The sequence below is a fragment of the Pinus tabuliformis genome, chromosome 6 (genome assembly GCF_031772625.1).
Source record: "Pinus tabuliformis cultivar Carrire ecotype Pingquan chromosome 6, CPIR1, whole genome shotgun sequence".
NCBI lineage: Eukaryota > Viridiplantae > Streptophyta > Pinopsida > Pinales > Pinaceae > Pinus > Pinus tabuliformis.
This window is the reverse complement of record NC_142292.1, coordinates 398097491-398113843: the sequence shown is the minus strand read 5'-3', so window position 1 is coordinate 398113843 and position 16353 is coordinate 398097491. Positions and strand designations below refer to the sequence as shown.

The 16353-nt window shown below is 36.4% G+C and overlaps 1 protein-coding gene across 2 annotated transcripts in view; it reads right to left on the bottom strand.

The window, feature by feature from the left end:
- LOC149258983 (MMS19 nucleotide excision repair protein homolog) overlaps positions 1-6720 on the bottom strand; it is a 419217-nt gene extending 412497 nt beyond the window's left edge. The window contains exon 1 of one of the 2 annotated variants that reach the window (XM_089417142.1): positions 6359-6720. In XM_089417142.1, coding sequence (XP_089273268.1) covers positions 6359-6433 — 75 coding nt within the window. In that variant the 5' untranslated portion in view covers positions 6434-6720. The remainder of the gene's footprint in view (positions 1-6358) is intronic. The other variant, XM_089417149.1, reaches the window with a different exon arrangement.
- Positions 6721-16353: the final 9633 nt, after the last annotated feature.

Sequence of the window (16353 nt, the reverse complement as noted above, 5' to 3'; positions counted from 1 at the left end):
CTTGTCTTCTGCGATTTATATTTATGTTCTATCTGCAATTTACTTTAATGCTGATGTGTTTGCTAATCTGAAAAAGATATTGAGCTAACTGTGAAAATTTAAATAAATTGCTCTAGCATAGAACATACCTAAAATTAACCCATATGTGCATTAAAATGAAGAACCCATGCTAGGAATGGGTCAACAGCTAATACGACATTGCCAAGTGGCACTGGGAGAATGGCTAGGTAGCCATGTGGGCACCATGTTGCAAGTTGATGGCGTCGCATCATCCAATTTGTTTAAGTTCAAGTGGTCATATCTCTTGATCTAGAGAATGGATTGAGGTAAAAATTTATATCACTAGAATCATCCTAACAAGATTTGCACAGTGGTGATGTTTGTTGAGGCTTTAAGCTAGTTAAGAGATCAAAATTTTTAGACCCCATTTTTATAACGGCACCTTGGATCTTGGGTCAGCAGAGTAATATCCTCCTCCTAACCTATGTCTTGTAGCGGATTAGGAGGGGGGGTGTTACAATGCCTATAATACAACACCCCAATTATGACAAAGTTACAAACCCAACTTGCATGTGTAAAAATTGGCCATAAAATCTTCTAACAATGGATGCTTTCTCTCCTGAACCTAAAACCCTTTTACTACAATCAAGAATCTGTTCATCATTCTAATGGTAACACACAATAGAGTATTGTTATAAATCCTAATGTTAAGAGGGTCACAATCAATGTTAATGGCCCACATAACCTAGGGATTGGTTGAGGACATTTTTGAAAAACTTATTACACGATGTATATAGGAAGCATACATTGATGTATATAGTGACTCCATTGATGAACAATAATTTCTCCATATATTTGTTTCTCTATGATGGTCATGCAACTCTTAAAACCAAAAATGGTATTAGAGTTGTTGAACAACTTGTACCTATGTTCAAGAAGACTGAAAAGGGTGTCATTTGTTGAAGTGATATTGGTTCGGTGAAGTAAGAGTTCAGGGAAAGTCCAGAAGACATGTTGAGAAAACAACTAACTTTTTATGAAGTATTCTCTAGGAGCTTACCTGGTTCACCTATAACAAGGTATTGTTATCCCCCCACCAAGGTTCAATTCCCACGAGTGACATCCTCAATAGACCATCTTCCCCTTGCAAACAGACTAACTAACATAGTTGGAAACAGGTGCAAGCGTTGCATGAATTTTGTGGAACAGATACCCCCCAGTCACAACAACTTAGCCCAAGGATACCCATTAGTTGTGAAACGTATCAGCTTCATTGAAATAAATTCTAATATTGGGAAATAGAGTGTGAGTGTGAGTGTGTGTGTGTACTTGAAAGTTTCAAGGCTTTAAATTTTGCTAAGCCGACCTCTATATTTTAGAGCAACTCAACACATGACTCTAAACAAGCATGGTTTGTGAGATAAGTCTATGAAAAAGGGAAAAGATGTGGTTTTAAAGGTGGAGATAGGCATGAAGACGTAGGTAGGGCAATTGCCTCAGTGACAATGTTAGATGGTTCATACAAAGAGAGCGTCTTACACGTTCCTATAGTGATTAAGAACTTATAGGTTGTAAGTCAAATTATAGATGTTGGATTGACTATAAAAATCAATGCAATTGGAGGAAAGCTCATGAATAGTCATTGCAAGGCAATTGTAAGAGCGATGAGGGAAGGTAATTTGAATAGACTATGTGCAAATAAGGTGATGAGATTAATCATGTTCCCATTTGGTATCATAGTGTACAATTAATGGAGACCATCAGGAGGGAGAAGATTGAAGGTTTGAAGTGGAGAATATCTATTTCACTTGACATTTATAAAGGATGTGTCATTACAAAACAACATTGATTTTCTTTCTCAAAGGATGGTGTCAATAGAGCTGAGAAATTGTTGTGGCTAGTTTACACAAACATCCACGGACAAATCAATGGAATCAAGTTTTTTTTTGTGGCCATTTTTTCAAGAAAAGCTTATGTTTACTTCTTGAAAGAAAAATCAGAAAAATGGGTATTTTACTTCTAGGCCTTAGTAGAGGAATCTAAGAATCTCTTTAAAGAAGTTGAGGTGTGACAATTGCGATGAGTATGGCTCAAATGTGTTGAAGAATCTAAGGCAAGATGACATTAATGATTCTTCTCACTATGATAACTGCTTGTGATGTCTTTTCACTTATTAGGATTATCTTTTTATTATTATTATTATAGTGTGTTCTTTAATCATCAAATAGCTACCAAAAACAAGAAGATCAACAAGATACAAGTACACAAGATGTCGGCTCCAAGCCAGGGCAAAACCTCTCCTCTTGAGAGGAAAACCCTTCAATCTCTTCCTATAGATTCTTTATTGACGAATACCAAGACTCTTGACCAACACTGAAGCCCTTCCAAGACCAAGATCAGCTTCTAAAGAATGTGCTTGCTTCATTGCTTTCCAAACCCAGCAGAATCTCTTCCGGCAACACTACTTTGACCTCCAGCCACAGCTTTTTGGCCCTAACTGCAGATCTGCAACTAGCAGCTTCTACTTCGCACGTATGGACTAGAATTGCTTCTTCTTTGCCTCCAGCTGCCTCCCTTGACCTTATTTGTCCTCTAGATCTAGAAGGGAACTTTGTTGGCCCTTCCTTCAGCTCTTTTTCACCAAATTGAACCCCCACAACAAAACCCTAGCCCAAAAGCAGAAACCCTAGCGAAAAACTGCAGAATTTCAGCTCTCTTCTTTGCACGTGTGGAGAGAAAGAGAGAGAGGAACCAAAAACACTTCTTCTCCTTCTTTTGCCTTCTTCACTTGCTCTTTTCTGCTTCTTCCTTCTCATTGGAGAGAGAGGAATGAGTGTATCCAAATGAGGTCGAACTATCTTCAATATATAGGTCTTCCAAGGGTACGAATTCCAAGCTTCTAGGTCGACTTGACAGGCTGGCAGGCCGACCTGGTCTTGGAAGGCTCAGTAAACTACAAAAATAATTCTTTTTACAATTTACAAGATGCCCGATGGGGTTTTCATATTATGACAATGTCCCTATTTGACTTCTTGACCAAGGACAATCCTAGAAGCACTTTTAATTAGTGCTTGACCTATAAAACAAATTTCTTGGGCAAGAAACCCAAGCTCAATAATAATAATAATCACTTTTCTTTCTTTTACAAAATACAAGAATCAAAAGTACATTTCATATTTATGAAGATTGAACCTAGTTACACTTTCTTCAACAAAATGGCTTTAAGACATTTTGAGAATAATATGCTAACAAACTCAAATCCATAGTGCCCTATACTCCACAACAAAATGTAGTTGCAAAAAGGAAGGATAGCACATTGATCGAGAGTACAATATAAGGTAAGATAATATTATTAATGTTAGACAAAAGACCACAAAAGTACGTTGATGGGACTAATACGTACATCCATGATACAAGGTTCAATGTGGGAGTGCAAAAGCAACTCCTCAAGAGATGCTAAAATCAGAAAATCCAAGCTCATGATCATCAATTAAATGTCTAGCTAATCAAGTTGAAAGCATAAAAGATAAAGAGTACAGGTATATAAGAGCATGTAAAGATGATGGAGAACAAAAAGTATAGGGTATTCAATGTTGAAACTAGAAATGATCAATACGAGACAATGTCACTAAGTATCTAAGACAACTATTAAGAAGGATGAGAGCCAAAGATCAAGTTTCACCCTTAGAGTCATCATGCAATTTCACTTTCCTTTATAGAAGCAAAATATAAAGCAGCAGTAGAAAGGGCATGTGAAGCAATTTGGCTTAGAAGAATGCTTGCAAATTTGCAAATCCAATAGGATGAGCCCACAACACTTTTTTGTGATAACCGAAGAGTTCTTCTGCTGTCAAATAACCCTTTCTTCCATGAGTGGACCAAACATATTGATGTACATTGTCATTTCATTTGACATCCTGTGGAAGATGGGGAAGTTGAGCTAAAAAAAAATTCCCATTTTGAAGCCAGATGGAAGACAGTTTCACGAAGCCTCTTAGTCCGAATAAATTTTTAAAATTTAGAGATAAAGTTGGTGTAGTTTCTAGAATGACCATTAAGGGAGGATGATAGAGTTGTTTAGTTCATAATGGTAATCAAGATTATAGACTTGGGCATATCAATAAAGTCGTTTGTTGAGTTAGTCTAATTCATGCATTAATGTTGTATTAATGAATTTCGTATACTTTAAGTCATTTCAGAGTTCATGCATCTACAATGTATGGGCTTCGGGTTTATATCATTCCTTTACTATAAAAGGGCATGTACTCTCTCCATTTTATAATTCAAAAAGTACTTCTCTCTTTCAAGTTCTCATGATCTCAGTTTGTTTGTGTTGGGTTTTTTGTATTAGGTTTTGGGGTTGTTGTTGCAACATGACTATGTACGCTCTTAACTAATTGGGAGAGTTGTGAATGCACAGTCATGGAGTGTACCTAGTGAATAAATCCAACTGCAGGGCACTGAAATGTTTGGGTTGCCTGGGATAGTTGGAGTTTCAAGTTCTGCTTGTGTACTCATCAAATACATATATATTTCCATGTAAAAACTGTTGGCAAGATGTTCAAAGCCATGATTGTCAATTATCCACCACCTATAAAGAAATGGGACACTGTTTGACACTTGAAAGAATGAGGCCAGGCACTTAACGGCCACAGCTGTACAGATTTACACTGACCCACTGGCAGAAGCACACCAACCCAGAGAGCAAAGCTGCCACTTCTTTGAGGATTCGAACCCAGGTGGGGGCTGTTAGAATGCCCCACTTCCACCAACCTGGCCTAACTGGAAACTTATGTACATATACAGTGCATCTCAATGAAAACAGAAACAATTGCCCTCATTGTGTGCTGTGCAAAAATCCATTTCAGACTTGGGAATCCCTGCTGAACAGGTGTTTCTTCTTGCTGTAAATTTTCTGTCTTTGCATCTGTCTCTTTAATTCAGCATTTGTTTTTATTCTCATAACCATGCAATAAATCTTTGCCTGTGCTGTTGTGTATCCTTCTTCTTTAACAATTACAATCATTCTCCCGGTTCATTCTTACTCCATCCAACTTTTGAAGCTCAGAGTATGCGCAGGGATACAATGAGGCTTAGTGGTCCTACCAGGAGACGCAGTGGAATGCAGACTCCACCCTCAATCACACTAAACCAACTAAAGGAGAATCCGTGAACAGGATGATATATGGTGAGATTGGGCCGAGACTTGAAGCCATAGAATGATGTTGATGATGATGGGTTAGAAGCCACATAAGCGAAATAGAACTTGGTCTGGCACGAGAAATTGGAATTAAAAATCACACTCCTGGGAAATACTGCAAAGGAAATTGGAGAATCGACCTCCAAACAGATTTTTTAAGTGAACTCCAATGGGAAGAATGAAATGCTGCTTCTCAGCAGCAGACAGCAACAAACTCAACAGAACAGCGTTTAGATCGTTACTGTATCAGACAGATTCAAGGGGTCTCGGTAAGGGCCTCTAACCCCTACCATTGTTTTCAATGGTCGGAAAGACAACTGGCAGCCACTCCATGCCACTCTAGTGACCCCCATGGTTCCAGATAGATGTGCATGGCTAACTGTTTCAGACTGTCTTGGAACTTTGTGGGTTTATCTATTCTGTTATAGTCTTAAGTTATGAGCCGGGCTGGTGGATATTGGGAGTAAGTATGTCTGTAATCTTTGAAATTCGAACAAAAGGGTTTTGGGTTTTAACTTTTACGACTGAAAAAGGCCTCCACGTCTCCAGGGGTATATTCCTGGAAAGCATGTACTTGAGAAATATTGAATAGCTCAGGAGTGTCATGTTATATGCAGGGACCCTGCTTTGAGAGCCCTTTTGAATAATACATCCAAACTGTATACCACACACATCGCCAGCGGATCCAGCGTCATGACATGTCCGCCGTATGTGCCTTGTCTTGTGGTTGCTATCTATACGATGTTGCAAGCTATTGTACTACAGTGTCATACGTGTGATTTCCTTCAACATCGTTACTCCCCCGCCCCACTGAAGTGTTCTCGCTCTGCGCTCGTGTTATCCTTGCACTGCAATACTCAACTGATTTCTGAGTGAGCAATGCACAATTTTAACCACATATATAACTCCAATGAGAGTGCACAACACATCATTTGATAATTTGAACTCCACCAAAACCCTAAACACTGTCTACTCTGTCTCACAAATAGTTAGCTGCATGCGAATCTCTCTTTTTTTGTTTGGGTGCAGAATGAATCCATTCAACTCAAAGAAACGGTGATGTGTAAAAGCCAATCAACTTTGAATTCAAAAAAATAAAAATAAAATTGAGAAAGAAGATGCAGAGCATTTGATGTTTGTTTCTAGAGACTGCCTAACCTGTTGGTCTGGTGAATTATCAGGATTAACGAAAGTTTCGAGAAGTGGAATCCATGAAGATGAGGACACCGCCATGGTAATGCTCTCGATATCCCTGCAAATAACTCTCCGCTCGGCGTAGAGACTACAATCAAAAAGCTTTGCCCGTCAGTGAAAACTATGAACGTTTCAAGAAGTAGAAATGGTAAGTCAGGGTTACTGCATCCGCGAATACTGTTTGGCTTCGTTCACTTTTCATGCATGCTGCCGTAAATGTATTTGAGTATATATAGGGGTTTAATGGAGGGTTTATAATCGAGCGAGTATTGAGTCTGTTTTTCGAATCCGATATGAGTTTTGGTTCGTTGCTCGCAAGGTAGGTTGATTTTTCTTCGTTAGCGTTCGGTATTCTCCATAGCATCTGCCACTTTGTTAAAGCGTTGTCATTATCGTAAACTGGGGCCGTACCTGGGATGAATATCGTTTCAATGGTTGGATTGGAAACAAATTTGAGTGAGTTAAGCATGATAATAAACATAGTTATTACTTTAGGGTGAATTAAAAAAAAAAAATAGGTAAAATACTTTTTAGAATCATAGTTCGTAGATAATAATTTTTATTTGATATTGAAAAACATTAAATATTTTTTTATTTATTTAGTAGGATTATTTTATGGTTATGTTTTTTTGAAATTTAGTAGGAATATGTAAGTGTAGGTTTGATGTGGAGTGCATGGTTCAACGGCGAGGCTGACGGCTTACACGCTCCCCATCCAGTTTTGATCCTCATCTGCGATGCTGCTATGCAACGATTATGTGAATCTGATTGATGTGATGTATTCATATGTAAATATTTGTACAGATGGCCTAATATAATGATTCTTCAGGGGCCTAGCCACCCCCTTTTAAAAAAAAGGTTTGATGTGTAGTTTATATAATTAGTGTTTTAAGAGTGTTTTAGGGCATTGAATTTATGTATGCAATTTAAATACTGAAAAATTATAATCTTATAAAAGAATTGGTCACTTAGAAAAATTAGACTTCACTCTAAAATATTTTGGGATATTAATCTAACAAAAGTTTTTACTGGTGTTTTAGGGTGTCATTTATTAGAAAACGATGATTTCTTTTTTGTTGATTCTAAGTCATCCATCATATTGCAATATAATTAACAACAATAATTTCCATTTGATATTGAAAAACATTAAAATATTGTCGGACACACTTTTAACAAAAGTAATTACTTGTGTTTTAGTGTGTCAGTCATTAGAGAGTAGTGGTTTTTCGTGATCTTAAGTCATTCATCATATTGCATTGCGATTGTTTTTGGCATTGTCGTTGAATTGTTGGGTGTCTTCTATTTAGAAATTGCATTATGAGTTTGTATTCAAAAGTTTTAGTATTAATGAATGGTGATGTAGTTGGTCAAGAATTTGTGTCACTCGGCATTGTTGAGGGGCATTGAATGAGAGAATGGAGAGTTGAGCTAGGGTTGGCCCACGTCGTGGTTGCTTTCAGGATTTACATGCAGGTTTATAGTTATCTATACATAGATCCACATTTCAATTTGATCTCGCCACCCACGAAATCCTTTGTCTCACTGACCTGCACGGATCAAACTATGAGGATAAAGGAAAATGTATGGCAAGGATTAGAACGTTGATCGGTCATCCAGAGATACGCAGAGGCGTCCCTTCTGCAGGAAGGAGGGAGAAGGATTTGATAACACCCTCTTCCATCATAGATCTGCCATTTAAAGGCCCAATTCTAGTGAATCATATCCACGTGTGAGGTGATTTGGACCGATCTAGTCTTTATTATGTAGATTGGTGTTGTGATGTCTGGCTACACTTCGAACTGCGCAATCAGCTAGATGCAGCAGTTGTTCAACCAATTCTAAACATGGAAGGTTTTTTTTCAAATATTTGTGAAAACCCCATATGGGAGATTGGTCCTCATAGGGGTTCAGGTTGGGACTTTGTTGCTTGATCTGAAGCAAAATATCCCAAATAGATTAGGAATTTCGATGGAGTTCCAAAATCATATTTATGCACGTAGATCCATGCAAGAATACTTTTTATTACAAGACTACGGCGTCAAATAATACTCCTCAATCATCATCAACCTGTGCCTGAGAGGAGGTTTGTCTGGCACCAATAACCCTAAGGGATTTGTTTCGTTTAAGGATGCAGTAAAGAGCCAGGTTGAACCACAAAACAAACTAGATCCAAACATTAATATCCCTATACCTTACATCGTGGAACAGATGGACCAGGTCCCAGCATTGGCAATAAATTTTCCAGAAGTTACAAAATGGTTTTATACCCTCTAATCTTGAGCAATCATTTGTAGATTTAATGGGTTTTGGCCAAAAGCAGAGGATCTACATCAATGGGTATGTACAAATTAGACCTTAAATTGTGAAATCCACCTGTGTTCCAAGGGATTTTTAGTTGTACAAATTGCTACCTTGAAGGAAGTGCACTTTGTCCTAAATGAGGGCTCTTAGTTTTGGGGTAGCACGGACCTTTATATAACCCCATGGTTTCTTGGGTTTGATGCCAACACCATGGCGGTCTCCAAAATGTTGGTATGGGTTAGATTACATAACCTTCCACTTCCTTGTTGGCACCACCGAGTCCTAGAGGGAATTGGAAACACTTTGGGGATGTTTGTGAAGATGGATTTGGATAGACCTTCGAAAGGAATTTTTACCTTTGCTAGGATCTATGTTGAAGTAGATCTTAGTAAGGGTTTACCTGATTGTATCCACCTAACCAATAAATTTTTTTAGTGGACACACCGTTTAGATTTTGAAAATATGGCTTTTTGATGTCGTATTTGTCTTCAAATTAGACATTTACAAAACACGTGTCCAAGGGCAAAGAAAGATCTAAAAGGGAAGAAGACGCAACCCCAAAATCCAAAGGGTTGGAAATTTTGGGAGCAGCTTCCCTCAGATGAAGAGGACAAAAAAATAATGGAGAACCCTATGGCTACCCAGACAACAAATGGAATTCCTAAGGAAAAAGGACTTGATCAAAAGGGAACAATAATCCAAAGCATGCAAGTGATGGAAGTAGCAATAACCATAGTTCCAGTACAACACAACGAAGCTCCTCCCCTGAAAAAGAGATGGGAGGTACCAAAAGACCCCCATGCATCTGAGATTCGCACTCAGACAGAGAGGGCTCTTCGAAGGTGGTAGAGAATCAAATGGTAATTATGGAAGAGAATCAATTGGCAATTGTAAATTGTAAATGCCAGTCCGAATCAAGGGATAAGGAGAAAAGTAGAGAAAAATAAAGGTAGAAAAGGGTAGTTAAGTGTCTTTACACTGAAACCCAAAATATAATTTTTATAGATGTTTCATGGACCTATGGTTATTGGAGGAATGTTTTAGGAAACTTTGAGCTCTTCTTTTTCTAGGCCTTTCAGTTAATGTGATTGAAATGCTCAACTACAAAATGTAATGTTGTCTCTATTTTTCAAGTTCAATAAAATTACGAATTTTTTCTTCTTAAAAAAAGAGTTTTATTATTAATATATGTACACTTGAAATTTTATGCTTACACTATGTGTTTTTTTATGCTAAGGTTGAAGGAGTTTTGCTAATTACAAATGTTGATGTTTTGATTTTCGTGTACTGAGAGTTTATTGGGACTTGGCTACAACAAGATAGATGATGTTGTGATTGTACATATTTCACTTATAAATATGCTCATCTCTTTGGCTTGATAGGCTAGTTCAAGTGGTTGTGTGCTATGAATTACAAGTAGGAGGCCTTGAGATTAAGTGCCTATGTTGTTTGCCTTTGAAATATTAGGTGAGAGTCTCACTTGATGCCCTTGCTAAATTAAGTCCAAAATAGTCCATGCCATCTACTTTATAGCATATGTCATTCTCAAAATGAGGAGAAGTACCCAAAAATTTCCCAACATCTGCTTTCCAAGGAAAAATATATATTTATCTCCTTATATATATTTTTCTAAGTAATATAAACTTTATTTTGTGGTAAAAAAGAAAGTATTTACGGTTTCCTTTTTTTCTTGGTTTTTTAAATTAAGTAGATTTTCTTTAACTTTCTGAAGTTTTATTTCTAATGCTTTGATGTGTATATCCTTTCTCAAATTTTCGAGAATATTCAAAGCAATATTTACTCCACAAATTAACCCTACTTTGGCAAAGAAAAAAAATTATAAGTTTATTTTCTTAGTTAAACTTTCTTTTGAACATTGTAGTGTCATGTATTGTAATAGCAAAACATTTTAGAATTTAATATTATATAAGTGAGTGGGTAATGTTGCTTAAGACACTTGGCATTTAAAATAATGTTTCTAGTATTCAAGTGGACAACAATGATCATGGCTAAGGCTTGGTTGCATCTCATATATTTTATCAAGGCATTATAACGTTCTCTTTGAGAAATTGGCCTTGTTATTCAATGGTTAGAAAAGTCCCAAGTAGTATTAACCATGTTAGAGTTTATTATATGGTTGCATTAATGTGATTCTTTGTCCACCGTTGGATGATAAGATCCCAAATATCTTTTTAACAATCCACGATTCCCTAAAATTAACCCCACTTAAACCAAAAAATAAAACAAGGAGGTTTATATACTAGTTTTAAATGTATTTACTTAGTTGGATTTTCATTTTAACACCACATTGTAGTGGGTTGTAATAACAACATGTTTGAACATTTTAGTGTCATATAAATGAGGGATAAATTGCTCGAGACTTGTAGTATTTGAAACAATGTTTCCAATTAGAGCGAACTGCAATGTATCATGAGCAAGATCTTGTTGTGTTTAACACGATCCTTAATTGGAGAAATTGAATCAAAATTGAGATACTAGAAATGCTCCACTATTACTATCAAAATCCTTGAGGATGGGAAACACCTTGCAATTAACAATCTCATTGCATTTGTTGTGACCCTTAAACTAAGAAACTAAACCACAAAAGAGATATTAGAAATGCTCCACTCTTTATTAATATCAAAATCCTTGAGGATGGGCAATGCCTTACAATTAATCCTTTTATGGAAGGAACCCACTCTTGTTCACTTGTTGATTGAGGTCGGGTGGCCTCTTAATGAGTTAGGCTCAAAATAAAATAAACTCTACACATGATTCATAAGAATGACTCTACTCTTATTTATAGCTAACAAGAGAAGCTTAATCCCAAGGAAGGCAAGAGCAAGTGAAACTTTGATGAATCTAGATGGAACAAAGGTGCTTGATTTCTCATGGGGATTAGGACGTACAACCACTAATCAAGTCGAATGCCTTTCTTTGTTTATTGGGATTTGATTGATAAGAAAAAGGCAAATTACATATTTGGTGGTCCTATGAGACTGAGAGATTATAATCAATGTAATGCAAGAACATGAAGTAAGTATCCATCATCAAAATTTGGCCAAGAACTATGGTAGGATCCAACAAGAACTTGTGAAAATTTGAAGAGGTTCAATTATTTGGCATTGTAAGTGCTCAAAATGAATGTGTTGACACAATGGCAATAGAAGCATCCACCATCCCCAAAGGAAACATTGTCACTTCATTTGGAAACTTTATGTTCCAAATTCCTTAGTCATGCATTATTATTATTATATATAAAATTGAGCCTATTAGGAATGGTAGATATATATTTACAAAATAGAGAATTGCTTATAATCCAAAAAGGAAATAAGCCTTTTTAACAAAGATCCTAAATATTGATTGCCAAATTAATATTGATAGTAAGATATTTTTGGAGCATCTAATTCAAGTTAGATTTCAATGCATATAGAATACTCATGCAAAAGTGTTGTAAAGTGGTATCCATATATTTCTTCAATTTTTGGTTGGATGCAACAGAGTTGCTAGCACCTTTTATTTATCATCTTCCTTACGAACCTACAAACCAAAACTAATTAACCGTGATTGTAGAGCAAAGAAAAAACACAACAAATGTTACAGGTTTGTTAGCATTGGTTAAAAAAATAATGAACAAGGCACAATTGGCATATACTTGTTTGGAATTTCCATTTGTAAAAGACTTGTGAATCCTATATACCCCTTATATGGTTGGATACAATGGAGTTTTTGGTACTTAATTGTCCTGCCCTAGGAACCTACAAACCAAAATTAATAAACCATGATTGTAAACCAAACAAAAAGCATAAAAAATGTTGCAAGGCTATTAGGACTAGATAGAAAAAGCAATGAACGAGATACAATTATCATATCCTTGTTTGGAATTTCCATTTGTAAAAAGATATGTGAATGACATATACTCTTTGGTTGAATGCAATAGATTTGTTGGGACTCTTTTTATGATCCTCCCTTAGGAACCTATAAATTAAAATTGATTAACCGTGATTTTAAAGCAAGGAAAAAGAATTTAAAATGTTGCAAGGTTGTTAGGATTGGTTAGAAAAAGCAATGAAAGAGGTGCAATTCTAAACATCTTTGTTTAGAATTTCCATTTTTACAAATATCTCTAAATCCCATAACTATTTGTTGGTGTCGATTCTCTTCTTAATTGTAAGATGGATTAAGTTTACAAATAACCAAATAGTGCTATTTGGATTGTGATCTTGCCAAATTAGTTGTGAGACCCATCAAACCTTGATTTGATAAGGCATCCATCACTACATCACTCACTCGCCAAATGTGAAGGAACTAGAAGTGATCAAAGGCTTTGAGTCACTAGATGATGCTTTTAATGGAATGGATTAAATGAAATTATTAATTGGTTTTTAGTTTGTTCCCATGCTAACTAACAATCTTGATTTTACCAATGCTAAGTCGAGAGTCTCCCTCAATGACCATATGTTTAATGCCCATATCCCAAGCAATCTCTAGTAATTTCTAGAGGATCCATATCTCCATTTCATTATTAGTTAAAATATAACAAGTCATAAAATGTGTGTTTGAAAAATTCATAACACTATAATAAGGAGTTCGGGGTTTAGTTGCTTCATTTCCCATACTACAAAGAGTAGAGTTTATGAACCAACTATTTTGCAAGATTGTGATTCCAACTAATCTTTTGGGAGTTTTTCACCTTCACAAACACATCTTCATAGACCTCTACCTTCATTATATCAACATTCACGGGAATTTAATCTTATGAATCCTTTTACTCACATGTTTGCATTTTTAAGCCCCCGATGTCCACAAAGTTTCAATTGCAAAAATGAATCAATAATGGAGGGCTTTCACCCACATCATTGAATGTATAGTGTTGTTTCCATTACAAAATTCATGTTTTACACATCTTCGAGCTAAAAAAGTAGGAAAATAAATTATAATAGTTAAGATCCTAAATATTGTGATGTTCAACATATATATAGAGCCCTTTGAGCTATTGTATACATCACGAGCGAGCTCTAGAGAGTTTTTACATAGGTTGATACACTTACTCTATACATACTTTCGCTACCTCTATTCATTGCAATCATACTTAGAAATAAGTTTCTTATGAATTTCCTCGACTATAATAAGTTCCACAATTTTACATTTATTATAAGTCCAAGTTGTAATATTACCTAAAAACATATTTGTTTTTATTAAAATATTTAGTAGGGCAATTTGTTACTAGCCTAAATTTGTTGCCATAAACTATAAAGTGATTGCAAAGACACCATAAACAATAATCAACAAAAGGATACACCCAAGTACTCTAAAAATGAGATCTATGCTTTTGTGTAATAATAAAGTCATTGTCACATACAATTTTAAATCAACGTGCATGCAATGCACCTCACAAGACCCTTTTTTTTTCCTTTGTGATGTTGTCTATGTTCCTACCATCTTTGAGGTTACCCATTGTAATAGCCCCTAGTTGATTTTCCATGTAAATAAAATAAGACCAAGGTCATGGGACATGTATTCCAAGCTGAATAGTGGGAAAAACATCATAATGGGCATCACTTGTGATTAATTAATGACTATGGAAGTTGGCAAAGGCAAAGAGGCAATAATTGACATTTAATTATGAAAATAAAGGAAAATAGGATAAAAGGGAGGTGAAGAGACACAAATTTTCATGCAAGGGAAATTAGAGGGAAAATGAAGAAAATGGAGGCATCAATGATTAAAAAAAAAATCATAGAAACAATTCACAACTTTTGGCTTAGCTTTTTGACAGTTTTGTGGTGGAACTCTAGTTCATTCTCTCATACACTCTTGCACACACAAAGTATTCTTGGAGCACTCTAGTATTCTTTGGGATTTGGAAGAAGACAAGCAAGGAAGCAAAGGGCAAGCAAAGGAAAGGAAGGAAGCGCAAGGAGATAGTTGGATCAACAACTAAAGCTGGATTGCTTTGCATGTAACAAGTTGCATGTATGATCCCCTTGTTGGTTTTTGGATGCATGGTATATGCATGTGATTCTCTAGTTATGTGTTTTCATTGGCATGGATATTTGCCTAGATTGACAGTGGTTTCAACCTTGCCTTGCCATTTCCTGGATAAGCATGGTGTTGTGGGTTTCCCACTTCTTCTTTTTTTTATTGGTTCTCAGATTCCCTATGGTTTTGTGTTGGAACAAACACTTTGGAGCCTTGAACAACTTGGATTGAGTTACTAGTTCCTGGAGCCTGCAGGTTGGGACAAACGCTCTGGAGCCTTGTGGGTTGAGTTGCTAGTCCCTAGAGCTGTGCGTTGGAACAAATGATCTGTAGTCCTAAGTTAGTTGTGGGTTGAGTTTCTAGTTCTTGGAGCCCTGGACAACTTGGGTAGAGACTGATCTAGTTGATGTTAGTGATTTATGGACCGTAAGGGGTGGAATCACTATGGTTGAGAGTTGAGGTGGTTTGGCCTCTAGAAGGCTTGGTTGGTTTTGTTTTGGTTTAATCCATATGATCCCATATTCATGTTTGGAATATGGCACGAGGGTAGTTGGATGAAAGAGAGATTCGGTTCAACCCAATCTATGGTCGGGTGGTATGTGGAAGTCCCTGACTTGGTTGGAATTTTCACATGTTAATATGAGATATTTTCCTATTGTGATCTATGAGCATTTGTGGTGATTATGATGGTGATGTTATGGTTGATTTTCCATGGTTTCTACGTTGGTTATATGATGTATTCTATATATGTCCCTTGTCAAGTTTTGATAAGTATTTGAACGGTTGATGAATGCATGAGCTAACAAGTGTTATTGTAGTTATCTTAAGAGGGTGTTAGACCTTCTTGGTGATTCTCAGATGAATTTTAGATCCTTGTGATCAGATATGCATTCATTACCTGTAGATTTCATGTTTACCATATGTTTGATGAAATGTTTATCATGGATTAGGCATGTCCAGGTTAAGTTATTGCTTGATTTTTTATTGATTAACATTGTCATTACCTTTTATTGCATTATGGAAAATTAGTAGGCAATTCTAGGCAGTGGTCTGGAGGCTAGCCTGAAAAAGTGGCTTAGATCTCGGAACCGTTGGCAATGAACTTAGGAATTTCAATCATAACCACATGGAGGCAGGCTTATGCATGCAGATGGGATCTCATAACCACATTGATCTTGTGTTGTGCGTGCGGTTGGGGAGTTCCCCTTGTGAAATAGAGTTCCAGCTTAGGGGTTGACCACCTGGGGTGATTTGCAGCCTCCTGAGTGGTCTGTGGTCTCTGAGGGATGTCAGTTTGTGGTCAGATTGCATGCCCCACTTCCATAACTAGAACTTATTGGTCGAGTCATATCATAGTGACACTCGTCTCATGTTTATCTTGGCGAGCTTGTAAAAGTGGGTAAATGTTGGAGGAGGTGGTTACACCCATTGAAATCCCGCTACTATATAAACCTCTTCCATTATTTCATTAATCTATGTTTCATAGAAGATAAGAAGCATTTGTTGTACTCTTTGTATATTGACTCAAGATATGACATTCAAGGTTGTGATATCCATTCCATATGAAGATTATTTGAGGTAAACAATAAATATATGTGTAACATAATATGATATAACTTAATACAACAACATATGTAAAATATAAATAAGTGTTTGAAATAGTTGTTGTTCCTTTA